Raw genomic sequence first — 27,472 nt, forward strand, 5'->3', positions numbered from 1 at the left:
GCTCCTTTTAGACTCATATATAATCTGTTTGCTTCGACTATGTTCATTGTTAAGGCCAACATTTTACCACCTGAGATGCTTACTGTATACTGTGCATATGTCGTATGCATCACATCAGTTCCAGAACCTTCTTTGAAACTGCCTTGTTGATGCAATTTGATAGGCCGGCAAAATAAGGCTTTTTCATAGTATCTCATACAGCTGGCATTAACGCCTCCCTGCGAGCTCTCCTCCAGTGTCATTGGGATAACCTGCAGGAAACAGATGGCATTCTCACCTGCTCTCCGACATCTCAGAGGCCCCATGTCTGCGCTAGCCGCGTCCGTCTCCCTCAGCTCGGAAAGCTACACTCTCTCCGCTTCGCCGGACCCCCTCGCGTCATTAATCACGAGAAAACCATCAGCGAGCAGCCATGTGGTCTAATTACAGCAAGTCATTTATTTAACAAAGTAATTAAGGACTCGGATGAAACGAAAGACCGCCGTACGATTGTCCGAATTTTTCTATTTATCAACAGGAGGTCTCAACGATCCTTTCAGCGGGAGACTTTCAGTCACAATCATTTTTTTTTTGTGTGTGAAATGAGTGTGAAAACTTGGATGGAACTATTGATTCAGAAATTCATGGCGAGAACTGTTACTGATGAGTGCGGAATGGGAGCCATTAGTATTCAGTCTTCAGCCTTATTAGATTGTTTCTCGTGTGATAGCCTGGAGAGAACCGTCCACGATTGCGTCACATCGGCCGTGCGACCTTCACCGTACTGTACGTTTCTTCCTCTCTCTTGACACCCATTCTTATATAATTTATACAGTTAATTTTTTCTTATTACTCATAATGGCTTCCTTGACTGTTATTGGCAGAACTCTGGGCTCATGCTGACAAACGTCAATATCAGATTCCAATGGCAATCAAAAGCCTCATATCAAGACTAGATACTGAAAGCTTTCTTATACCTGCACTAAGGAAGCGATTGAATAGTCCTCGTTATTCTGAAGCAGCTGTGAAGCCTAAAGCTAAAATGGGGGGGACTATGTATGAGAAAGTGTGTGATACCTACATGCATCACCTGATATAGTGGATGTAATTACTCTCATATTAAAGGGGACCAGAACCATGGTTGGCTTCTCAGCTGCTTCAGAATTGTCAGGTGTAAAAATTGAATTTTCTCTGCTGCTTTAAAATCATGCGTAAACTCTACTTGAAAATTACATTTATTTTGCCTTTATTTCAAATCCAATGTGTTCGAGTACAGAGGCAAAAGAACAGAAATCGTACCAACTGTCCAAATACATACAGACTGCACTGTAATATATCGCACACGTACCCATGATGGATGGGAAAGTAAAGGGTGGCTGTAGCATTTTTGCTGGAAAAATATTTAATCATGTTACACACTGTGGTACATGTAAATTGTGATTTACATTTTTGAAATGAAAAAAAAAAAACAGCAACAGCAAAATCTAACACAAAATTCACGAAGCATAAATTTTAGAAATGAGAAGGCAGTGTCTGTGTTCCAATAAGAGTTCGAATAGTTGGCCGGAAAGTGTTAATTTGATTTAGGTAAAGAATCCAGCCAACTTGGACAGTGAGTATACGAACATAATAGTTTTTCATGGCTTAAGTGACTGATATCCTTGTTTTGTTTACACTTAAACATATTGATTAATATGAATCAATAACTACAGTATAACATGATGAGTGTTATATATTTTAAAACTATAAGCAATAGTCTGTATTTGAATAATGCTATCTCTCCTGACTCCAAGTGACACACACCAATAGATACAATAACAAATGCATAATTCATAATAATTGTGCTGAATACCAACTGATAAACACAAAGTTCAAACAGAACATTAATCTTTTTTACTGTTTTTTTGTGAAGCTTATCGTTTCCAGCAGGCAGCCCAGCTTAAACTGTGCTCTTTACTTTTCTGCCTGTCCATTTCTGCATGGGTGATGAAGCCAAAGGATAATCAGACATTTCAATTATGATACATTCTGTGTGCACACATGACATTTAATGCCATATTTCAAGCACAGATACTCCTAGGAGATACAGTTCACTAGCATATATTTTGTAAACAGGAATTTCGACTAATACCAGTGGGCGGCTGTCTATAAATTATGCTGCTTGTAACAAAGATTCTCCAAAAAATAATATTTTATCATGCAATCTGCTCTGGTTTCAGTCTCACCCACTGAAAGCTCCCTTTACAGAGAAATTCATAGAAAAATGAACTATTTTTATTGTCTGCAGACAACACGCCCTTTGACCCTGGAATAAGCAGGTTGGATAATGGATGGATGAAAATACAGGCATCCAGAGCAATACTCATGCAATGCTGTACCATCTAATGCACTCCTAAAAGTTACACCTGACGTTCCATACCAAAATTATTCATTCTCTCAGCAATATGTCATTATCTTCATGATTTCAAGATAATAAATATGTGTTGCTTCTTCTTCTATGTCATGTATGAAATGTCGTACATTTATACCATCATTTTACAGGCTCCTAGTCCCACTGAAATTCTCATAGATTATTTTAGACTTTGTCTGAGGGGTTGGGATTTTACTAGAATACCAGATCTGAAGTCTGGTTTTGGCAAGCACAAGGTAATTGTCATATTCAATTCAAAGCTTAGGCAAGCAAATCCATCTATAATCAATGCACACATTAGCACCACGATTATCATGTAGCAGAATGTGTATTTAAAGACATGTGGAAGTATTGGACTATTAAATTTCACCAGTCATCTTTTTCCTCTAAAATGGTTTCAAGGTTTAGACTCAAGGGATCATCACTACCGTAATATAGTAGAGAGGTGCTCTGTCAGAGTAAGATATGCACTATCAGAGTAGATTTAACACTGAGGTATGTGTCACGTTTCAGGTCTGTCTCACCATGTTTTATGTTGATTTATGTTTATTCATGTTGTCTTAGTCACGTAGTGTTTTATCATGTATTTTGTTGTCTAGGTTCGTCATGTTGTTTAGTTATGTTTCGTTACGATTTATTTTCTTGTCATGTTTAGTTATGTTATCGTACGATTTTATTACCTGGTTATGTCGAGTGATTATCGTCTTAGTTTCGCGTTGTGTTATGTTTCGATGCATGTTTATTGTTTAGTTAACTGGTCGTTGTTATGCATACACTTTTACATGTTTTTCCGCAAACCTTGCGTTCCGCCTTCTCTCTCTCTCTCTCTCTCTCGTTCTGTCCTTCACTCCCCTTATGTTCTATTTGTCTATTTACTAAAACTACTAACGCTAGATCAGGATTGGGTAGAAACTAACAAGACTAATCATGTGTTCATGTTACCTTATGTTTCTCGTGCATGTCATTTACTAATTTACTAATGCTAGGGCAGGATAGGTTTATTACTAACGATTACTAATCTCCTTGTTAAACTTGTCATCCATCGCACCTGTTTTCCATTTCCTTGCTACGCTCTTACTAATTGTCTACACCTGTCTACACCTGCATTTATAGCCCAGTCGCGCAACTGTTCACTGCGAAATTGTCTGCCTCTGTCTTTTCACGCAACTCTTGAGCATTACTTACTGTCTTGATTACACGTTACGATCCACGCCTGTTACTGACCATCGACCATTGATTTCTGTTTTGTGACCTTCGTTTTGTTTTTCGACTACGTCCCCGCCTACCGTTTATGTACTTTTGCCCCGCTGATTGTTTCATGGTTTCGACTCCCGCTTCGCCCACGACTACGCCTCTGCCTGCCGTCCGCCTGTTCATCTGCCCCGCTGACTGCTCTCCTGCTACCGGACCTCCCCGCACGCCTACCGACTACGAGATTGCCTCTTCCCTCGGCACCGTGCTTTTTGTTCGTTTTGTATTTGTTTGGCTGGATCTTCGTGTATGGACTTTGTTTGTATTGACTACGCTCCTGGGACTCGTCCCGAATAAAGCCCTAACGGGACTTTATCTTACTATTGTTTCTGAGTCGTGCATTTTGGGTCCAACCCCCATGCACCCGTCTCAGAACAATTTCGCCACCATGGACCCTGCTGACTCATCTGCCATGTTCCACGCCCTCCAGGAACAAGGAGCCATCGTCCGGCAGCATTCACAAGGAATCTCCGAGCTTCACCTAGAGATTCGTGAACTGTGTGCAGAGATGAGGAGGCTCGCCATTGCGGTCCTGCCACAACCACGGGAGGAACCCACCCACCCACCCACTTCCCCGGCGGTCAACCCCTCGGGAGCCTGGCAATTCCGGGAGCCCCAACAACCCCCCCCGGAGAGGTTCGGTGGAGAACCTGAGAGGTGCAAGGCGTTCCTACTCCAGTGCGAGTTTGTATTCAGACAACAGCCCCAGACCTACAACAGCGACGACCGTCGGATTGGCTATGTGATGGGATTACTCAAGGGGAGGGCGTTGGATTGGGCTACGGCGGTGTGGTCCGGGGGTTCTTTCCCTCCCCGTTACCCAGCCTTCGCCGACGAGATTCGTAAGGTGTTCCAACACGCATCCAGTGACCAGGAGCCATCCCAGAGACTGATTGCTCTGCGCCAGGGACGGAAGACCGCGGCAGACCACTCCATCGACTTCCGCACCCTCGCAGCAGCTACTAGTTGGAACGATGCAGCCTTGGCGAATCTTTTCCTGGCCAGCCTGAGCGAGACGCTCCAGGACGAGTTGGCGCGACTGGACCCCATCACCCAGCTCGACCAACTCGTGCGCACCACAATCCGCCTGGACAACCGCGCCAGACAACGCCGGTCGGAGAGACCGATCCTTCCCGGCAACCCGTACCCCAGGCAGGGCCCAAGTCCTCGACGTGAGGAGCAGCAGTTGGAGGGACCAGAACCCATGGACCTGTCCCGGGCCGGTACCAGGGTCTCGACCAAGGAACGAGCACGCCGCAGAACCACCGGTTCGTGTTTCTACTGTGGGAGGCCGGGTCACACCCAGGCTCGGTGCTCCTTCAGGACCAGGCGACCAGTAGAGGTGAGAGCAGTCGACAGGCATGAGGGTGTTGACAGAGAGAACCATCGTCCCACGCTCACCACGCTGTTGATTCTTCCCGACAGAACAACCCGGATTAACGCGTTGGTGGATTCTGGAGCGGACGCCAATCTCATCGACGAAGTGTTGGTGTCCGAACTGAACATTCCCACCCTCCCTCTACCCCACCCTGAGAATGCGCGGTCGCTGGATGGAAGGACTTTCTGCCGCATGACGCACATTACCATTCCCTGTCAACTGGTCATTTCTGGGAACCATCGAGAGATGATCCAGTTCCGCGTCATCCAGTCCCCCAATGACCAACTCATCTTGGGATTACCCTGGCTCCAGAAACACAACCCCACGATCAACTGGAGTTCCAATCAAGTTCAAGCCTGGGATTCTAGATGTCATCTGTCCTGCTTGCGTTCCGCTCCACCACCAGCTGAGGGAGCACCAGCTCCACCACAGACTCCCAAGCCCTCCCTGGAAAGGGTACCCACACCTTACCATGACCTGGGCGCAGTATTCTCCAAGATTCAAGCTCAGTCTCTGCCGCCTCATCGACCCTACGACTGCGCCATCGAGCTCCTTCCTGGTTCGTCACTTCCCTCAAGTCGCCTTTACAACGTCTCCAGACCTGAAAGGGAGGCTATGGAGACATACATCCGTGACTGCCTGGCTAACGGACTAATTCGCCCTTCTTCCTCTCCCATCGGTGCGGGATTCTTCTTCGTCCAGAAGAAGGATGGCTCCCTACGCCCGTGCATCGACTACAGGGAGCTGAACAACATCACGGTGAGGAACAAGTATCCTCTGCCCCTGATGGACTCCGCGTTCCACCCACTTCACGAGGCCACCATCTTCACCAAGCTGGATCTTCGCAACGCGTACCACCTGGTCCGGATCCGCGAGGGCGATGAATGGAAGACCGCCTTCAATACCTCTCTCGGACACTTTGAATACCTGGTCATGCCATTCGGCCTCACCAATGCTCCTGCTGTGTTCCAGGCCCTGGTGAATGACGTTCTTCGGGACTTGTTGGGTCGCCATGTGTTCGTCTACCTGGATGACATCTTGATCTACTCCACTAATGCCAAGGATCATGAAAACCACGTCAGGCAAGTTCTACAAAGGCTTCTAGAGAACAAATTGTTTGTCAAGGCAGAGAAGTGCGTCTTCCACTCCGACACAGTTGAGTTCCTTGGGTTTATCCTGGAGAGGGGACAGATCAGGGCGGATCCCAAGAAGATTCTGGCGGTCACCGACTGGCCCACACCCACCTCACGCAAGCAACTCCAGCGCTTCTTGGGATTCGCCAATTTCTACCGTAGGTTCATCCGTTCCTATAGTCAAGTGGTCTCTCCCCTAACCAAGCTCACGTCCCCAGCGGTGCCATTCCGGTGGAGCCCCGAAGCTGAGACGGCCTTCACCAAGGTCAAGAGACTGTTCGCTTCCGCTCCCATCCTGGTACACCCCGACCCCACCCGCCAGTTTGTGGTCGAGACGGACGCTTCCGACACAGGGGTGGGAGCAGTGCTCTCTCAGGTGGCGGCCGCTGACAACCGACTACACCCCTGCGCCTTCTTCTCCAAGAAGCTGTCCCCGGCGGAGAGGAACTACGACGTTGGAAACCGTGAGCTGCTGGCAGTCAAACTGGCGCTGGAGGAGTGGAGACATTGGCTGGAGGGGGCCGAGAAGCCGTTCATCGTTTGGACCGACCACAAGAACCTGGCATACCTCCAGACAGCCAAAAGGCTGAATTCTCGACAGGCAAGATGGGCGCTGTTCTTCGGGAGGTTCAACTTCTCTCTCACCTACCGTCCAGGTTCGAAGAACGTTAAGCCCGATGCCCTGTCCCGTCAATTCAACACCTGTTCTGAGCGTGAGATCCCCGAAAACATCCTTCCTACCTCCTGCACCATCGGATCCGTCACATGGAAGATCGAGGCGGTGATCCAGAGGGCTCTACGGGAAGAGCCCGATCCCAGGTCCAACCCCGAATTACGCCTATACGTCCCCTCAGCCGCTCGGACACAGGTGCTGCAATGGGCCCATTCATCCCTCCTTTCCTGCCATCCCGGCTTTACCCGCACCTTGGCGGTGCTGAAGCGGAAATTCTGGTGGAGTACCATGATCCCCGACACCAGACGCTTCATCAAGGCCTGTACCACCTGTGCCAGAAGCAAGGCCTCCCACCAAGCCCCTGCTGGCTTACTCCAACCTCTGCCTGTGCCCAGCCGACCCTGGAGCCACATCGGCGTGGACTTTGTTACCGGACTTCCCCCTTCCGAAGGTAACACCACCATCCTCACTGTGGTGGACCGATTCAGCAAAGCGGCACACTTCATCCCCCTGGCTGGATTGCCCACCGCCCAAGAAACCGCAGAGGTTCTGGTGAGAGAAGTATTCCGCATTCACGGACTTCCCTCGGACATCGTTTCTGACCGCGGCCCCCAATTCATCTCCCAAGTTTGGAAGGCATTCTGCGTGGCCCTCGGGGCCACAGCTAGCCTCTCTTCGGGCTACCACCCTCAGTCCAATGGCCAAACGGAGAGGGCCAATCAGGATCTGGGGGCCGCTCTACGCTGCGTATCGGCAAAGAATCCAGCCGGCTGGAGCAAGATGCTTACCTGGGTGGAATACGCACACAACACCTTACCCTGCGCTGCCACCGGAAAATCACCTTTTGAGGTCTCCCTGGGCTACCAACCTCCACTGTTCCCTGACCAAGAAGCCGAGATCGCTGTTCCCTCCCTCGCCATCCACATGAAACGGTGCGCCAAGGTTTGGAGGGATGCCAAGGCCGCGCTGCTAAGCACGGCAGACCGTAATCGGCGTTTTGCTGATCGCCACCGCACTCCAGCCCCGGCCTACAAACCAGGTGACTCCGTCTGGCTGTCCACTAAGGACATTCCCCTCCAAGCCACTTCCCACAAACTGCAACCCCGCTTTATTGGTCCCTTTAAGATCCACAAAATCATCAATCCTTCCTCTGTTAAACTGTCACTCCCTGCTTCCCTTAAGATTCACCCCACATTCCATGTTTCATGTATTAAGCCCGTATCCTCTCACCCCATATGTCCCCCGGATCCCCCACCACCTCCCCCCCACATTATTGACAACCACCCCGCATTCACGGTTAAGAAACTCTTGAACATTCGTAAGAGGGGCCGTGGGGTGCAATACTTGGTTGACTGGGAGGGCTATGGCCCTGAGGAGCGTTCCTGGGTCGCTCCCAGTCTCATTCTGGACAAATCGCTTATCAGAGACTTCCATCGTGACCACCCTGATAAATTCCAAGGACCGCCAGGAGTCGGTCGTTAAGGGGGGGGTCCTGTCACGTTTCAGGTCTGTCTCACCCTGTTTTATGTTGATTTATGTTTATTCATGTTGTCTTAGTCACGTAGTGTTTTATCATGTATTTTGTTGTCTAGGTTCGTCATGTTGTTTAGTTATGTTTCGTTACGATTTATTTTCTTGTCATGTTTAGTTATGTTATCGTACGATTTTATTACCTGGTTATGTCGAGTGATTATCGTCTTAGTTTCGCGTTGTGTTATGTTTCGATGCATGTTTATTGTTTAGTTAACTGGTCGTTGTTATGCATACACTTTTACATGTTTTTCCGCAAACCTTGCGTTCCGCCTTCTCTCTCTCTCTCTCTCTCTCGTTCTGTCCTTCACTCCCCTTATGTTCTATTTGTCTATTTACTAAAACTACTAACGCTAGATCAGGATTGGGTAGAAACTAACAAGACTAATCATGTGTTCATGTTACCTTATGTTTCTCGTGCATGTCATTTACTAATTTACTAATGCTAGGGCAGGATAGGTTTATTACTAACGATTACTAATCTCCTTGTTAAACTTGTCATCCATCGCACCTGTTTTCCATTTCCTTGCTACGCTCTTACTAATTGTCTACACCTGTCTACACCTGCATTTATAGCCCAGTCGCGCAACTGTTCACTGCGAAATTGTCTGCCTCTGTCTTTTCACGCAACTCTTGAGCATTACTTACTGTCTTGATTACACGTTACGATCCACGCCTGTTACTGACCATCGACCATTGATTTCTGTTTTGTGACCTTCGTTTTGTTTTTCGACTACGTCCCCGCCTACCGTTTATGTACTTTTGCCCCGCTGATTGTTTCATGGTTTCGACTCCCGCTTCGCCCACGACTACGCCTCTGCCTGCCGTCCGCCTGTTCATCTGCCCCGCTGACTGCTCTCCTGCTACCGGACCTCCCCGCACGCCTACCGACTACGAGATTGCCTCTTCCCTCGGCACCGTGCTTTTTGTTCGTTTTGTATTTGTTTGGCTGGATCTTCGTGTATGGACTTTGTTTGTATTGACTACGCTCCTGGGACTCGTCCCGAATAAAGCCCTAACGGGACTTTATCTTACTATTGTTTCTGAGTCGTGCATTTTGGGTCCAACCCCCACGCACCCGTCTCAGTATGTATACTTAGTGTGTATACAACATGCTTAATGCAATGCTGAAAGTATCAGCAGGGATGGAAACTGGTGAGTTTTCTCTTTAGGCAAGAAGAAAGTTTTTTAATGGGTCACTAAAACCTGGTTAATACACACTTGGACCCAATTTCACACAGCATTTTATAGTTTGCTGATCTGGATCAGTTTTGCCTTTAAAGCTCGTAATGGGCAAGGGCAGCCTCTGGAGCAGGGAAGATTGATCCTAGGTCACCACTCCTGCTCCGAGAGAGTTTATGAAAATGGCCGCTACCCGCTCCAAGAACCAACGCTCTATTTTATTTTAGCTGATGTAGTGCTAATCGCTCCTCAAATAATGGGACCAGACACCAGATACATACATTATACGGCAGCAATTCTGGGAATCATTACACACCAGTCAGGAAAAATGTTTGCCTTGCAGCAAGCGTAATGATTATACTGTAATTCGGGCAGATAAAATCCAGCTTTGAGAAGCAAACACCACATATAAAGTATTACCCTGGAATGTTCTAAACCGAGTCGTATTGCTGTCGCCACAAGACTGTATATTTTGTGTCATTTCAAAGATTGTAAATGTGGGATATTTTGCTTAAATGTGGGAAGAAATGCACAGAAAATACATTTTATATACGTCAAATAGCGCTTTATGTTGCATTTGGCACCCTGTACATCATCGGTAAAACACACAAACTTTAGTCCATCTGGGCTCACCTCATCAGACACAATTCGAGAAGTAGCTTCACGTCACGGTTCATCATGTTTAACCCAATACTACAGCATCAAGTGCACCCCTGATAGTCTGTATCAAATTGGTGGTTCAAGCCCCGTTGGTGGTTTTACCGGCAATAAGATCCACACAGCTGTTGGGCCCTTGAGCAGGGCCCCTTAACCCCATTGGGGGATTGTCCCCTGCTTAGTCTAATCAAGTGTTTGTAGCAAAACGTCAGCTAAATTATGAGTTATACTTCCTTCATGGTGTGAGGTTCATCTTTCTGGCACGGTTTGGGTGCTCTCATACACTCAGAAGGCAAGGTGGATGTTAGTCATTAGTTAATGGGACTGAGTGGTCTCCCCACCCTATGGTGAAGCATTCTCTTCCGGGAAGAGGGGCATATTTCAAGATGGCAGTGCTCCCAACCTTAGGAGGAGCATTAAAGCAATGCCACTAGATGTGAACCCAACTTAACATTTAGGGAATATTCTGCAGCTGTGGAATAATAGCTGAATAGCAAAGGAGCCCTGTTATTACATGGAAAAACCCTGTGAAGGTAAATCTGTGAATGGCTTCAAACCACATTAAATAGCATTATTATGGTAAGCATTAAGCATCAGCAAAATTTTAGAAATCAAATGCATTGCAAATGCATTGCAATGTCAACTTATATCACAGTATAAACATTTCAATCAATCCTATGCGGGGATTGAATGGGCGGAGATCAATTTATGAATTAATGGCCAATAAATGTTTTAGTCTCACTGGATATGCCTCATAGTTTTGTGAGATTTGTATATGATTTTTTATATGGAGATTTGTAGCGTAAGCTTCGTGGCGGCATGGTGGTGCAGTGGATACCACCTTGCCAAGAGTTCAGATCCTGACTAGGGGTCTTTCTGCATGGAGTTTGCATTTGCATTTATCAGCTCTTAATGCCTCGACTGACCTTATCCTTCAACCAGTCTCCCTGCTTCTCCAATACCATTTGTGTTGTTATAGTTATTATAATTATGTACATCACTTTGAATAGATAGATGGTGCAGGTGTAGTGGATACATCCCTCTGTGATCATTTATATTAATTTCTAAGTTCTCCAGACACTTGACAGTCACTTTTAAGTGTTTTTTGTCAGGCAAAATGGTTCTTTGTCTAGGAGCTTTCACACTTCACGCCCATGATAAGGCTCCTTAAAGAACTAAAAAGGGTTGCTCTATGGAGACAAAGAATCCTTTATTTTCTGAGAGTGCACTAAATGTCAGTTGACTCTCTTGTGGAAAAGTTCTGTTGGAAATTTCCAGATGCTTTTTGGTTCTAGTGACTTTCTCCATTTTGTGTTTACTATCTACATGTCAAGACAGGGTATAACCAATAAGGTACAATTGATTGTAGTTACAGACATATCAATATATTTAATAATATATAATACTATATTTACCTTCAACATAACACCCTGGTTTGTTGCCATGAGCAATATCCATCTCATCTCCCTCAACAAAATCATCAGAATGGGCGAGAAAACCATTGAACTGGACCGAGTACCGCTGGACAACATTCAAAGCAATATAGCCTTAGACATCCCACGTCAACGAACACAACTACTACTCTCAGGACGCGGATACAGGTAACTGCCACTCAAGACCAAGCGGGCTATGTGCCCACCTCCATCTGACTCACTAACTCCTGAGATAGCGTCAATGCTAAGAAGTTGTGGATATTTTATGTATTTATTGTATTACCACTTGTGGATAATTTAAACAGTTTTAAGCTGCACTAGTTAGTATGTTTTTTAATCGTCCTTTAGTGACTGTCCTGTTATGTGTTGCGCACGCACTGATATTTTGACCCAAATGAAGTTCCTAATGGAAATATAAAGTGTTTTGAATTTGAAGAGACACATGAGGATGTGAATATTAATTAGTATGAATAGACAGATGTGATGTAGAGGAGGCATGATGTATACACTAAAGAGTTAATGATATTAATTATTTCAACTACAAACATAATAATCAAGCTAATTGGCAATCGGACGTCTAGTGGGTACTTTGCTTATTGCGTTCAGGACAATATTTTCCGAATTAGCCATTGTTAGCATGATGATTAGCGTCATAGTTTATGGAAAAACATTTTTTTTTTATTCGACCATCACTGTACACTAAACACAACACCTAATAAAGCAAATATTAGTAATGCAGCAGTGCGCTTTAACTTTGTACGTGTCAATCGTTTCACTAATTTGTTCGTTTTGTTAAAATACGTGTCTTTGTATTCATAATGTATATTTGTCGAAGGTCAAATTTTTTCATGAAAGTGTGTGTGTGTGTGTGTGTGTGTGTGCGTGTGCACGCGCACGTGCATGCGTGGACGAGCGCATGTGTGTATCGTAACACACAAAACGAATCCTTAGCTATAGCATCTCTGAAAGACACATAAAGACACACACTGAATATATGAAATTATTCTGTTGCAAATTATACTGTAGAATTCGAAATAGTGCACTTTAAAAATCGCTACATAATTTTAAAATGTATCATTGATAATCAAGTAAATAATATAGTGTAGGACATTCATATTTACTAAAGGTAATATTTAAGGTAATGGGTAATTTATAGAACTTCATCCCTGGCTGTACATAACAAAATGAGCAGCGGCTATCCTTCTGTTCTCACGCCTCTCATTTTCTAACGGATAATTCGATTCAGCACCACGGTCAGCTCCCTGTGCTTTCAGTCTCAAACGCTGGCTGGCAGGAAGTGGCCATCGATCGCGCTTTTCATTGACAGCGCCTTGCTTTGCTACGTCCCCCTCCCCTTTACCACTTCCTTCCCACGACTCCCTGACGGTGACTGGTGAGTTAAAACATAGAAAACACGTAAGCAGCAACAATCTCGTCGGGTAGGGGGAGATTGCTGTGTCTCTGCGAAAAGCTCCGCCGGCCTCTCTCAGCGTCAGCTAGCTGTCCCGCTTCATCGCATCTTCAAATATTTCAGAGAAATCGAGCTCATTGGGCTGCTTGTCGATATCAGGATTTCTTCTTCGCTTCATATATTGTGCCATTTCAGCAATATTGTTGGACTTTTTTTTCCATGAACGCAAGTATCATTTAATTAGCTATTATTATTTTAATCAAGGACGGCTTTCGCGGTTCTGAAACCACTCCGTTTCCATATCCTGCTGTCTAATTAGACAACCTCTACTCAACGAAACAAAATGTTGGACCCGTCGTCCAGCGAGGAAGAATCGGATGGGATAGTCGAAGAAGAAAGCAAAGAGGTTATGGCACCGCAGGCCGGGTCTCGCATCTCGCCGAGTCGGACTAGCGAGAGCTCCGGCGGGCTGCAGCCCACGAGCCGGAGCAGCAGCGTCCGCCCGTCCAGCCCTAGCCCCTCGGCAGTGAGCGAGCAGGAAAAAGAGGACGTGGAAAAAATGCAGAGGGAGGAAGACGAACGAAAGAGGAAGCTGCAGCTCTATGTCTTTGTGATGCGGTGCGTTGCCTACCCTTTTAACGCAAAGCAGCCGACCGATATGGCGAGGCGACAGCAAAAGGTAAGGGCAGCGCGCGGAGGGGACCTATACCTCATCAGCACCCACTTGAGTGAAATAAATTATTCCAAGTGCTCTATGTTGACGATTTATTGTAAACACAGTTAGAAATCTCCCCCAGAGTTCATGCAATATATACTTATATAGCCCGTATGCTTGTACAACCCCGACATCTTTAAGTTCCCCAAATGCTTCATAGACACTCATATATAAAATAAATGCCTTATGAAAAATCGTCCGAGCGTACTGCTTTGTGAAGGACTGGGTTCGTGGGACTGCAGCACCGTGCATATAGCTACAGTATAGCGGATTACCCTCGCTTGAATCGGGACGGCAACATTTCGACTACACAAAGCTATATTATGTGATCAAGTGCCCCACAACTAGAAAAGCTCTTGAGGAAAAAAAAAAAAAAAAACTTTATTCGTTTGTAGATGATAGACCGATAGCCGTGATGAGCAGAGGCAGAAATAAATAAAGCAGTGTCAGTGTGTGTACCAGAGAAAGTCACGTGGGTTGCAGATTGGAAGTCAAATGCCGTGCTCTAACCATCGATGCCTTTTTTGCGCCATCGCGCGTAGTTCATTCCCCCAAGGTGACTCCTGAACAGGAGCAGGGACATATACATATATAAACATACATATGTGTATGTGCGCGTGTATGTCTGTGTGTGGCTTCTGAGCAGGATAATTCAGTTTATTGCGTGCGTAAATGTACTGTATAATAGCCAATTCTATAAGGCACTAACAGTCTATCCATGTGGCTGTCCAATTTGTATAAGGAATTTATGAGAACGGTCCATTTTAGAAAAATAAACATCTTGAATACGTCCAGGAATCTAATCTGTAATGTCCTTCATGACATTATTTTACCTTATTCGCTTAGGGTTGAGCAATGCTTATGTTGAACCCTTTCCCGCAACAGTCTTCTATTTACGATATTGAAATGTCCTTTATAACAGGCCTACTTTTCGCAAATTTAGGCCGCCTTGTTATTAGCCATATGCAAGTGCTGCACAGAGAAGCAATGTCAATTGACCATGTTGCACTATACGTTGTTTATGCAATTTGATATATATATATATTATGTTGCATTGTTAACTGTGTCTTGTTTGGTAGCTTTGCTGCAGCTCCTAGAGTCGCCTGTATGGCGATTGGCTGGGGACGATTAATTTGAGCAATACAATAGACAAAATATAAAAAATAAAATAAATAAATAAATAAATAAACAAATAGTTACGTCCGTCTTTTCAAAGCCGCCTACTGTATGTCATGTCATGTATGTCAACACGAGGTAAAGCGATGTATATGTGCAGGTAAATGATTAACTAGCAATCATGACTTGGCAATTGTATTTGATTCCTAAAAAAATCTCCACAGTTAACATACGGTGCCATCGTAGCAGTTCACTACTTAGTTATCGGGCAAGCAAGAAGATATCGAACTACTTTCGTGAAATACTAGCAGCACACGTTGCAAATGTTCACGAATGGCCATACCGACCCACTGAAAGGGTATTATTCCCAAACAATATTTTATTTTAAATCCTGTTTAACTGCTCACTCCGATTATCTGGTTCACCACAGATCTGTACCAACCAGATAATATTGCAAGACCACTGTATTATAATTACGACAACTCCATGTATTGGCACGGATTGATGTTGAACAATACATCAGTTTGAAAATACATCTTTGAACTGCAAGTTTTTCGTTTTAAATCTTTGAAGCAAGAAAAATATCTGAAATTGGACGTTTCTTTAGAAACTGAATCGCATTGGCTGGTATTGCAAATGGGAAAATGCAGGGCTTGTTGTTGGTTTGTGGCACTTTTCTTGAAGCACCCTTAAAAAAAAAAACCTTTCTAGTATTGCTGCTGCCTTCAGCATATGCGAGAGAGAGAGAGTGTTATGTTAATGTTATGCAAATGAGATGAAGATTAAAAAAGAAAAATCCAAGGAAATTGAAAGAGGACATCCGTCAGGATTATGCAGGGATATCGATGGATCTGTGTCTTTCTGCTCCGTTGGTGGAGCCAGTTAAAGGGAAGCCTTTCTGTAAGACATGGAGGCCATTTTGAGAATTTCATACCTAGCAAAGCCAGGCCCTACCACTTTTTGTATGGGAACAGGCCCATGACCCTCTTTATTCTAGAGCAATGCACTGGAACATTCTCTGAAGTAAGACTCAGTCATGACGGTGACCACAGACACACAACATTTTAGAAGACATCTTCTGGACTGTGATTTAATTCCTGATTATTTAGTAAATATTTATGTTCAGACTCACTGTAAAATGTGTCAGCTGGGAGCAGAGGTAGGGTTGGGTAGGCCAGGACCAGACAACATCAAGAGCGTTTACACTCACTTGCAGCTGATGGACAAAAAGAATGTTCAGAAATAAGCCCAATGATGGCTGCCTCAGACATTACATTATCATTATCTTCATAACGCTCAGTATTCTGCTGGATATTTATTATCACCTTTGCTATTCTTCTGAAATTCTATTTTTATGTCCAGTCACCTGAACCATTATACAATACTGACTGCATTTTGTTTTTAAAATATATTATACTGTTAAGCCGATGCAGTACAAGTCAGAAATGTGCTGTTATTGAGATATATCACTGTTCCATGGTAGTTGAAGGCCCCGAAGGCTTGATCTTGGACAAAAAGCATATACACAATTATGATTTATAATACCATGGCTGTCTTTACCAGATACACCAAACTCTTGTGTACTAATAGGGACATGTAATGTATAAATTAACCATATCTGGTTCAGGAATTCACTCACTCAATTCAGGTGTGCATTGACTGTGGTGTGATATTAAATAAGTTTAAATTAAATTAAGTAATAAACCTTTTTTGGTCATTGTTATTGAGAGTCCCCAAGGGAGCTGCGTTGCAGCACAGATACTGCGGTCTGCCCAGGTCAGCCAAGAGAAGGCCAGAAGCAGCTTAGCATTAGCGGTGTCTGCGGTGTGATAACAGCTTGAAAAGAGAATGCCAGGTGTGGTTTAGCATTAGCAGTGTCTGTGGTGGGATAACAGCTTAAAAAGAGAATGCCAGGTGTGGTTTAGCATTAGCAGTGTCTGTGGTGGGATAACAGCTTAAAAAGAGAATGCCAGGTGTGGTTTAGCATTAGCAGTGTCTGTGGTGGGATAACAGCTTAAAAAGAGAATGCCAGGTGTGGTTTAGCATTAGCGGTGTCTGTGGTGGGATAACAGCTTGAAAAGAGAATGCCAGGTGTGGTTTAGCATTAGCAGTGTCTGTGGTGTGATGGTAGCTCACAAAGAGAAGGCCAGGTATGGTTCAGCATTAGCAGTGTCTGTGGCCTGTCAGTAGAACGCAACCCTATGCTATTTCAGTATATACATTACTCATTATGCTACTTGATTAGTAACATGTGGTGATTAGTTAATAGTTTGCTCTGGGGTATTTTCATACAATAGGCTAGTCTAACCGTGACAAGTACAAATGGATCCTTTGCAGAAGAAGAGCTAGGTAGTGCTGACCCATATGAACACACTGCCACAGGGGATGCCCTTATCCAGCCACGCTGGTGTGCTTGATCTTCCTGTTGCAGTCCCGAGATTTGTACACCCTTTCGTGTCTCCAGAGCTCACATATACAGTGAAATTAGCTTCTGCGTAGTGTAGTGTCCTCCTCTATGGATACACATGCACCCATACGGTGTTCTTTTCTGCAGAAACATCGTTTTGTCAAGTGTAATTTGTCAACAATGGAATTATTACTGAGCTTTGAAAAGATTACATATTTTGTTATCATCACCATCATCGTCTGATGCAGCAATACAATAATCTTATTCCAGGTTTGAGGATCTTTGTGTCACTTGTGTGTTTATTTATTAGCAAATTATATTTATTCATATTCTATTTCTTCTATTTTTTTGGTAATTACATTTAATGTGTAGGAAGAATGTGTGTGAAATTGGGAGTTGAAAGACTCTTCTGTGGTGAATGTGCAACCCTCCATTTTAGAGGCCTCTGGCACAGGAGCAGTGATGTCACTGAGAGACATATACAGCCCAGTTCAGTGCTGGAATTTGACTCTGTTCTTGAAGTGAGATTTGTATGTTTCCTGCATACACACACACACACACACACACACACACACGCACACACATACATACATGCACACATAAAATTCACACATTCCTCACAATCTGTTTATCTAGATGTGTGTATACATGTGTGTGTATATCTGGGTGTGAGCATGAATGTGTGTGTGTGTGTGTGTGTGTGTGTGTGTGTGTTTGTGTGTGTATGCAGCACACACAGTGAGATGGCTGTTTTTGCATAATTAGTGGTGGAGAATGGACAGTTGTCCCTCAGGATTCATGGATGGCTACCTCTGCATGGACACATAACTACACTCCAAAGAGTTCACTCTGCATGCAATAATCCAGGTGAACAGTGAATAACTGCATGCCAAAGAGTTAACAAACTATAAAACCAGGAGAACAATAAATAACTAAACTCCAAAGAGTTCATTCTGAGAAAAAACCCATGTTAACACTGAGAAACAGCACTCTAAAGAGTGTTTTCGATTTCAATAACTGTCGAGGAATGCTAAAACAAAGAGAATTTGTTACCACGGTGATTGATCATTTGCCGTTCTTGTTTCTCTTCATGAATGTTTTCCCTCTAGAGTGCATCAAAGCAGTGTCAGACAGACTGTGGGATTTTCTGTAGTCAGCTGGAGTCTATCTGAACTGAATCGTAGATTTACTGGCAAATTAAACTAAGTGCTACCTGCTGTACCATCTTCTTATGCTGAAGCTTCCATTGAGAAAACATGCAATATATCGTAATGCACTGCGATGAATCTGCTGGAAGCCTTGTGCAGACAAACCTGTCACATTCCAACATATCAATCATTGTGTGCTTAGGACCTTTTCAATACAACTTTATATTTTTCTTACAAATTCATGTATGCAGCTGTTCAGTTATGACGTAGTGTAATTCAGATAAAAAAACGAATGCCAAAGTAATGAAAAAAACTCATTGGAGTGTAACATTTTGCATTACTATGTATTGCTACAAGGTATTGCATGATACATTTTATGTTTAATCAGGTACTGTGGCAGTTTATGGTAATACTTCACAGATTCTATAGTAAATATCCTTGAAATCTGACTGTAAATTGATCATACTGAAAGTATCAGTTTGCAAATACTATGGTTGGGGTCAATTCCTTTCAATTCAGCAAATTCAAGAAATTCAATGAATGAACTGAAATGTAACAATAACAATATAGGAGGACCTTTCAGTGAATCAGTCATTTCATGAGTTTAAATGTAACTCACCCCAAACACATACAAACATTACTGGCATTTGGCAGACGCTCTTATCCAGAGTGATGTACAGTTGATTAGACTAAGCAGGAGACAATCCTCCCCGGGAGAAATGCAGGGTTAAGGACCTTGCTCAAAGGCCCAACGGCTGAGCGGATCTTATTGTGGCTATACCGGGATTAGAACCACCAACCTTGCATTTCCCAGTCATTTACCTTCACCACTATGCTACAGGCCACATTAGCATTCCTTCCTAGACTCCCAAGATTTTTTCAATGTCTAGCGACATGCTCAGTTTTGTTTCTTTCAGTCTGTGGCTCAGCTTCGATCACTTTTACAAAGAGAGTCTTTTTTGATAATTTGCTGTTCTCCAGCCAGCATGTTTGACAAGCAGTGAATTGGGAGAAAGAAGCATAAGAGGTTGTGTTGAGTCATAGCACACCTGGTTGTTGACATTAGGCTTACAGATAAGGGGACGCCAGCTGCCACCACTGAGAGCTGGAAATTCTGAAACTGTCACTCTGGAACGTTCTATTGCCTCATAGTCCATGCTAAGCAGCTTATATTTAGTCATACAACTGAAGCTGGGTTGGAGTGTGCTGATATGGCCAAAAGTCATATATCACAAGCTAAGCAGCGAAAGGCTTTGTTATCACATGGACTGGAGACCTAAGTTACTACTAGAAGGGGTATTGGTAGGCCAAAAGGGGAACTGGCTTCCTTACACACTGAACAGAAAGCCAGTGCCCTTGAATGCGTAAATAACCCCCCCCATGCTCCATTTCAGCTGATGTCTGGTGAGCATTCTAGCACAAAATGGCTGTTTTGCAACACCCAGGTGGCTACCAGTTACATATTGAGCCAATCAGAGGAGGATGCACTCGCCCAATTGAGACTGACTCCTCCTTAAGGTTTCTTCTTGTGGTTTACTAGGAAGCGCACTGTGACACATTCTATGACAGAAAAAGTGTTAAACAATTCAAATTATATTGGTGGTTGAGGTAACGACACTGCAAAATGAAATGAAATACATGAAACATGTTAGGTATGCTACATCACATATTGTTTTGGGGACAATTTGCTGCCCTGCAGGGATTTTTGAGGAGTGTTTGAGTGCAGGTAGGAGAGGGGTGCAATGCATGGGCTATAGCACATGATCACTGCAGGCTAGCGGGAGTTCTTATACAGCAGCGATAGACAGAGACGAGCCCGAACGCTTTCAGTAGAGGTTCCAGTATATTCCTTCCACATAATGGCTTCCTTTAAAATCTTTTCATCACGAGAGCCACTCAAAAACAACAGAGCAGGCTCACAGAGAGGTTCCTTTTTCCCACATAAAATCCATTTGTATATCTGGATGTTTGCTAAAGTAGCTCGGATCTGGTTGTCAGGCTTGCAGGTTGGCCGTGATGAGATTCTCATGCACCTCAAGGAGAACCAGGGCTTGCAGCTGATCTGGGATCGCATTTTCCATGTCCTTAATTTAACTTTATCTATTAGGATCTAAAGGCAAAATGATCCTGGTTCAGAGTCTGCCTCCAATAAGCATCTCAGTGTAGGAACACTGATCTAGGATCAGGTTTCCCCAGTCCATAACTGTAACCTTACCCATGTGCCAAAAGTCGACACTGATCTGAGATCAGGGACTGTATTCATTAATAGCTGCTGGTCTGGGAACAGGTTTCCCCTGTCTGTATCTTAGCCACATCTATTTTTAGTCAGAAGACAAAACTGATCTGACATCTGAGATATATTATGAATACAGGTCCTGCGGGCGGTGCGCTGACTGCTGACTTCATTCCCATGTCTTCAGGAATGGCCCGGTAGCTGCAGTAAGAAAAGACTTATGCAATGTTATATGATATCCTTTATGCCACAGTGCTTCCTGGAAGAAGTGTTTCCTTCATGTCTGTAAATGTCCCGACTCCGAGTGGTTGTGGCTTATCTTACAAGCCATTATTAATAGTGTGCTGGAAATGTGGGTTGCAAATCAATAGAGACAAGTTACTATTTGCGAATGTATGGGGCTGGAAAAAAAGTTGAAAAATGAAAACATTCTGGCTATTTTCTGAGCATATTCAGTTGTGTGTTACTCTGTAACCAAGGCATGTCTGTTTAAATGATGTCACACCTTGCAGTTTTCTCAAATGGAACATACACTACCATTTAAAAGTTTGGGGTCACCTTGTGTTTTTCTCCTTTTTCCAATTTTATATTTTATTTTCTAAAATTCTATTTTGTTAAGCATGACCATTTCATTTGACATTATGTTAATCTGGCTCAAACCTTGAACTGGGGGACTACATGCTGAAACCAAAATGTATCAAAATACCCTTTAATAAAGGCTCTGAGTCCGCGCTTTGACCATGTATGAATTGTTTGCTTACAAACAGAGAAACCAGAAAAAGCAGAAAAAGCCAAGGTCACCCCAAACGTTTGAATGACTGTGTACCTCTGGTTAAATTGTGGTCAAGGGTTACAATGATGCTTTAAAAACATTAAAAATACAATTCCAAAAGGCTCTAAATCAAGAAATCTTACATTTCTCGTTTACATTTCAAGTTTCTTTTGCCTCATATATTATGCATAAGCCTCCAATACAGATCATCTGCAGATCAATACAACTCAATAGCAAAGCAACTGTGCCACACTTCTTATGCACATTTGGTTCCACTCAAAAATAGCCTGAAGATTGTCCCAGTGGAAGAAGCTATTTCAGTAGCTTCAAATGCCAGCCTTACCTCTCTGATGCGAGTCAGGAGAAAGCACTGCAATCGAGAGCAAAATGGCCACCTTTGTACGATACATCACAAGAACTCAGTGAAGGTCAAAGCCGATCTAAGGCTAATCAAAGATCAACGAAAAGATACAGGGTAGTAGTTGAACAGTGCAGGAGGTGTGTAGCATCTGACAAAGGTCTAAGCTGGCGCATTTTCCGGCAAGCTACAGCAAACACTGTCTCCAGACCTCTTGAGATCTAGCTTTCTGTGTTCCGAGACTACTCTGTTTAATAATTATTTGCTTTATTTCTCGTAATCAAACCTACTTTTGTCATCCCAGGAGATAATTTTGATGCTTATTTCCTGTCCTTGCAAATAAGCTACATAATCTGCAGCCATATTCCATGCTGTTATGGGGTTAAATGAAACACAAGGTCATTCTATGGTCTTCTCAAGGAGAAGAACAAGGGAATAGCCCAGCCATACGTCACTGTAAGCCTTCAGAGTCTCCATTCTCTCTCCTTTGCAACAGTTTGTCCATCTAGCAACATCTTCCTGATGTCTAGACAGCATTGATGGAAATTAATGGAAATGCAGGTGGCTATTAAATACGGGAGCAATATCATCTGCCCCACCCAATCCCACCCCAATTCAATAGACATCGCTTTGGCTTCTCACATTATCTAGTGACTTCAAGTGACAAATTGACAAATTGTTAGAGATATCCCAAGAAAAACGCTTGGCAACACGGCATGCCACTGTTGTGCTGCGGGCAAAGAAACACGTCCCATGCAGTTCCTGACAGACAGGGATGAGTGCTTTTTAAACTACATATATTTGACATACCTGTACTTTTATGTATTTCATATCTAATATGGGCAGCACGGATGGTGCAGTGGGTAGCACTGCTGCCTCACAGCAAGGAAGTCCTGGGTTCGAATCCCGGTTGGCCGGGGCCTCTCTGTGCGGAGTTTGCATGTTCTCCCCATGTTTGCGTGGGTTTCCTCCGGGTACTCTGGTTACCTCCTACAGTCCAAAGACATGCAGCTTAGGCTGATTGCAGAGTCTAAATGAGTGTATGAGTGTGTGAGTGAATGGTGCGTGTGCTCTGTGATGGACTGGCGACCTGTCCAGGGTGTATTCCTGCCTTTCAGCCAATGTATGCTGGGATAGGCTCCAGCCCCCCTGCGACCATGTTCAGGATAAGCAGGTTAGGATAATGAATGAATGAATGAATATCTAATATGGCTTTCTTTCTTCTTTGGCCAAGAAGGTAACTTTACTTCATAAATAGATGTATCTATAAGCTGCGCTGAAATTAGTGGAGGGCTTTCAGACGACACAGGGGTATACACCTGGAGGGTTGGGGGGTCAACATTTAAATGAAGTTAGTTCCGAAAATGTATTGAAATTCACACAATTAAGTGAAAAAACCTTATAAGAGCATTATGGCCGTTCTTTCGTTCAAGCAGCACTCTTAGTGATATGCCACTCTCATTGGCTCAATTCAGCAGCTTACCTTCACCCACAAGGCTTTGCTTGCTACCCACGGAAAAGGACCGCTCAATCAGAACAGAAACCCTAATCAGTGTAACAACTGTCGGAGAACACACAGATGCACACACAAAGAGCCAATTTCAATAGGGATCTATACAGCCAGCTGAAGGACTAATAGGACCTGCCTACCAATGAACCAAGAGATAGAGAATGGTTGCCTGCATGCACAAAGAACCTATTTATATGACACAAAGTAAAAAATTATATAATTATGATAATATAATTATAATAACATAATCCTAAAGTCATACCTTTGTGCTTGTGATAAATAGATTTAATTATGCCTGCCCAACAATTTTGTTCATTGCAGGATCTGGTTGTGAACAATTACAACACTGAGATTAAGAATATTTGCTGGAGCAGACCTTTCTCAACACCGGGGGACTTTTCCCATAGGGGACTTTTCCCATAGGGGACAGCCCTTTTCAGGATTTCCAGTGCATGGAAATGGACTACCTCTCTCAACCACAAGCGGAACTGGTCCTCCATGGTCACTTTTTTGCAGATTATCCTTCCAACCAATCATTTCCAAAGCAGTCTGCGTGCATCTAAGAGGAAATTTTCCTTGTGTCTGCCTTGGAAAGATAATGATTTTTCCTGTGTGTGTCACACATAAATAAACAGCAATTATACATTCAGATACATTTACAATTGTAAAATAAGGATAATAAATGACTAGTGTTCTGTGATCTTAGACTATAGCACTTCTATGTAGATATATTGTACATACTCAATTTTCCTCATACAGAGGTGTATCCATCATTCAATCTAAAAACAAACTATGGAACATTTGAAGCGATGCTGTATAAAACGAAAAAGAAAATGGAATTATGATCATTACACGGGTAAGCACCCATCTTACTGTTTTACTGGTTTTCTGCTCTTCAACTATTGTCTCAATTAGCAATCACTCAAAACTCTCCACATTATGGCAGGGAAATGGGTTTAAAACAAACCAACCTCATATTAGTGGGCTTAAATAGAAAATCCCATCTTCAATAAAAATGTTTTATTATATATCAAATTGTAGAGCAGCGGTATCCCAAAGAAGCGCTGTGTTTGCTGGTTTTTACTCCAGCCACTCTCTTTTTTGAGAAAGTTCCAGAATTTTCTGCTGAAACTGATTTTAACACAATACACATTTGTTACCAGTTGAGCCCTTAATTGTCCATTAAATGTTTTGCTTCAGTGAACAGTTTTGCATACCTTCAGCAATGACTGATTAGAGTTGTGGAGTCCATCAATGAATCCATACAAAAAGTAACAGTCTTCAAAAGCAATGTTATGTTGGGAGAATAAACATATACAGTACATAAAAATCATTAACTGGGGGCTCTCCAGGACCAGGGTTGGAAACCACTGCCATAGGCCACTGCTGTAGGGCCGAATGTGTTTCCTGCTTTAGTTTACAGCCCATTTGAGGTTCTTCCATAATTCCTTCCTCAAACTTATTATCACATAATGAAAGTTTGGCTCAAAGCAGTTTACGCTGTCTTTGAAATCTGTCTTTGCCCCCAGTGTGTACACTTTCAGTAGCTAGGGCCCCACTCTCTTGGCCTGTCATTCTATAATTAAATCAATTAAAAACTTTCACCTCTCCTCGAGCATTCATTTGCCATTGAGCACATTACAAAAATAAAACCATTTAGTTGATCTCACTGATTAAAAGTTCTTGGATTATAATTACGGGCAGTTATTCTCTATGGCACGCATGGCAATTTCGAACATAATGTGGCCTTAGGACAGTAGATCTTTCAGTAGACGGAAGGAATAATGAAGAAAAATTAACAGCTCATTACAATTAAGTTGCAATTGTGTTTGGAATGAAAACGAACATACACAATGGGTCCTCTGGACAGAGTTAAAAAATCCCTGTTTAGAGGTCTGAAATTTAGTACAAATGTTGCTTTGCTTGTACAGATACATGTTTTTGTAAACATACATCTGTTTCTGTACCACATATACTGTACGCCATGGACCTCAAACACCAGTCCAGGAGGGTCGCAGTGTCTGCAGGTTTTCATTTTTTCCTTGTTTTAATTAGCCAATTTAGGCCTTGGTGTGTGGACTGTTAAATGGTGTCTGGCCTTATATTAAGCCTGAAAAAAACACTTCAAACTAGAAGACCCTGCTACCCTCCAGGATTCCTACTAGAATTTCAATTATTTGTGAAATGTTTAAAAAAAATCATCTCATGCAAAAAACTAGCACTCACGTAGCCAAATTAAATTTGGATACTAGTATCTATTTTAAACAGAAACAGAAGAAAATAAAAAAATTAAAATAACCATGCATAAAACCACTGCTACCATACTACCAATTAGCATACTTATAGAGTGATGCTGGGTGCGATATATAAACTTTTACTATAATACACTTATTCATCATAATGTCTTTTTAACGTTTAATATGAAAAAAGGCTTTTCCGTTAGTGGGAAGTTGATTCTTATTTTTCTTCTCTCTGTGGTTTACGTAGGAGTTCCGCAGTTCAGCAAGTTGATAAGCCGGAGTATTTCTGCCAGCTCTTAGGCAAGCTGGCTGTTTGTTGATGGTGGTGTTTTGTGGGATCATTTCAGTAGTTTCTGAGTTGCCAACTTAGCACTGAACTCACCGTTGGTTCTGTATGTTTTAAAGTCACCAACAAATCTTTCGGGGGGAATTTTTGAGGGGCGGGGCGTCGATTTGACGGACGTGAAATGAGGAGGGGGAAGAATACGCACCACTGCGGGAAAGGACACTGATTGGAGGGGAACAGAGAGTTGACAGACATTTGATCGACATACTGTACACGCACTGGTACAGTATGATGATGTAAAATCTAGACTCGAACCGTTTTCCAGGAAGCGGATAGAAAAAAAGGTTTGACGTGAAAAGTATAACAATTTTATGAATTTTATGGAATATATAATCTAAGGCGCGTTCACATGGTTATAAAAAATTTTCTACATTTAGGAAAAAGTGAATTTTGATTTCAGCTTGTCTGAATAAAAGCCTGTTGATTTTCAGAGCTGATTTGAGCAATGCCACTGTACCAGCTTTGTTTTTGAACAGCTCTGAGCTCCCAGGGCGTGGCACTTCTAATTCCCAAACCGAGGGCTTAAGGGACGACTTTACAGTGCAACCCTGGCTACCCTGCCCTGATCCAAGAGGGTTTTAGGGTTGGTTATTTTCACAGCTGTACAGCTATCGCACTTCACCTTGTTCCGTGGGTCTGAACTGCTTGATGCTTTTTAAGGTGCAAACAAAAAAACGTCAGATGCTGCGGCTCTCCAGGGCCAGGGTTGCTGAGCGTTGGTGTAGATGAAAAGCCTGAAATCCTATTTAATCCTTTCTAAAATAAGGCTTGCAAAGTCAATTAAAAATGTGTTAATTATTTTTATTTTTATTTTTTATTTTTTATTTACACTTCTAGTACTGCTAGTGTGTCTGATCTTTTATGCTAATGTGGATGAGATTTTGGTATATATGATCTTGATTTATATTAATTAGTTCGTAAAATAGTGACTACTTGAATAATGTAACCATCATAGCTACTTCCTATGAATATTTTGCTACCAAGATACCTGCCATTGTTATAGGTCACATGCTTAAATATTGTAGCCTACATTCATATTTTTATTGAAACATCAGTTCCCCCGGTTACACCAGCCCTGATTCTAGTTCGTAGACTAAAGTGTAATTAAAACAGGTCTGGAATAACAACAGTTGTGCAGGGAATGTTATATCACTGTAGCCTGCTGTAACTTTATTGAACTAGCGGTCACAGTCTCTTTTGTCATGGTTGAGTCGGGTTCTGTATAAAAATCATATTGTCTGAGTTTAATAACTTTGCATAGTTTTTCCACCTTTTCTGCTGGTCCATGTTCTCCAAAGTGTTTTCTTCACTATAGCTCACTCAGTAGCTGATGAGCAAATTTCACAGCGAAAAGGGCTAATTACAGCATTCTGCATCATCACACTGTTAAAAATAGACACCTGACATTGGACAAAAACATTCACAGACATGTTTCCCAGCAATCTTTGCATATCAGAAAAGAAGATGATACTAATTCTAATTATAGCTTACCACAAATAATTTAATGAATAGTGTTTGCAATATAGACTAGATTCTCTGCACATGTTTGACATGTTAGGCCATTTTATATATATTTTTTAAGTTAGAAGA

The 27,472-nt window shown here is 43.0% G+C and overlaps 1 protein-coding gene across 10 annotated transcripts in view; it reads left to right on the forward strand.

Moving 5' to 3' along the window:
• Positions 1-13,057: 13,057 nt before the first annotated feature.
• LOC133138396 (calcium-dependent secretion activator 1-like) overlaps positions 13,058-27,472 on the forward strand; it is a 117,478-nt gene continuing 103,063 nt past the window's right edge. For 7 of the 10 annotated variants that reach the window (XM_061257123.1, XM_061257114.1, XM_061257115.1 and 4 more), the window contains exon 1: positions 13,059-13,716. In XM_061257123.1, the coding sequence (XP_061113107.1) occupies positions 13,381-13,716 (336 nt within the window). In that variant the 5' untranslated portion in view covers positions 13,059-13,380. Of the gene's footprint in view, positions 13,717-27,472 lie in introns of all 10 variants that reach the window. The other 3 variants (XM_061257120.1, XM_061257121.1, XM_061257122.1) reach the window with 1 other exon arrangement.

The sequence above is a fragment of the Conger conger genome, chromosome 10 (assembly GCF_963514075.1).
Source record: "Conger conger chromosome 10, fConCon1.1, whole genome shotgun sequence".
Lineage (NCBI taxonomy): Eukaryota > Metazoa > Chordata > Actinopteri > Anguilliformes > Congridae > Conger > Conger conger.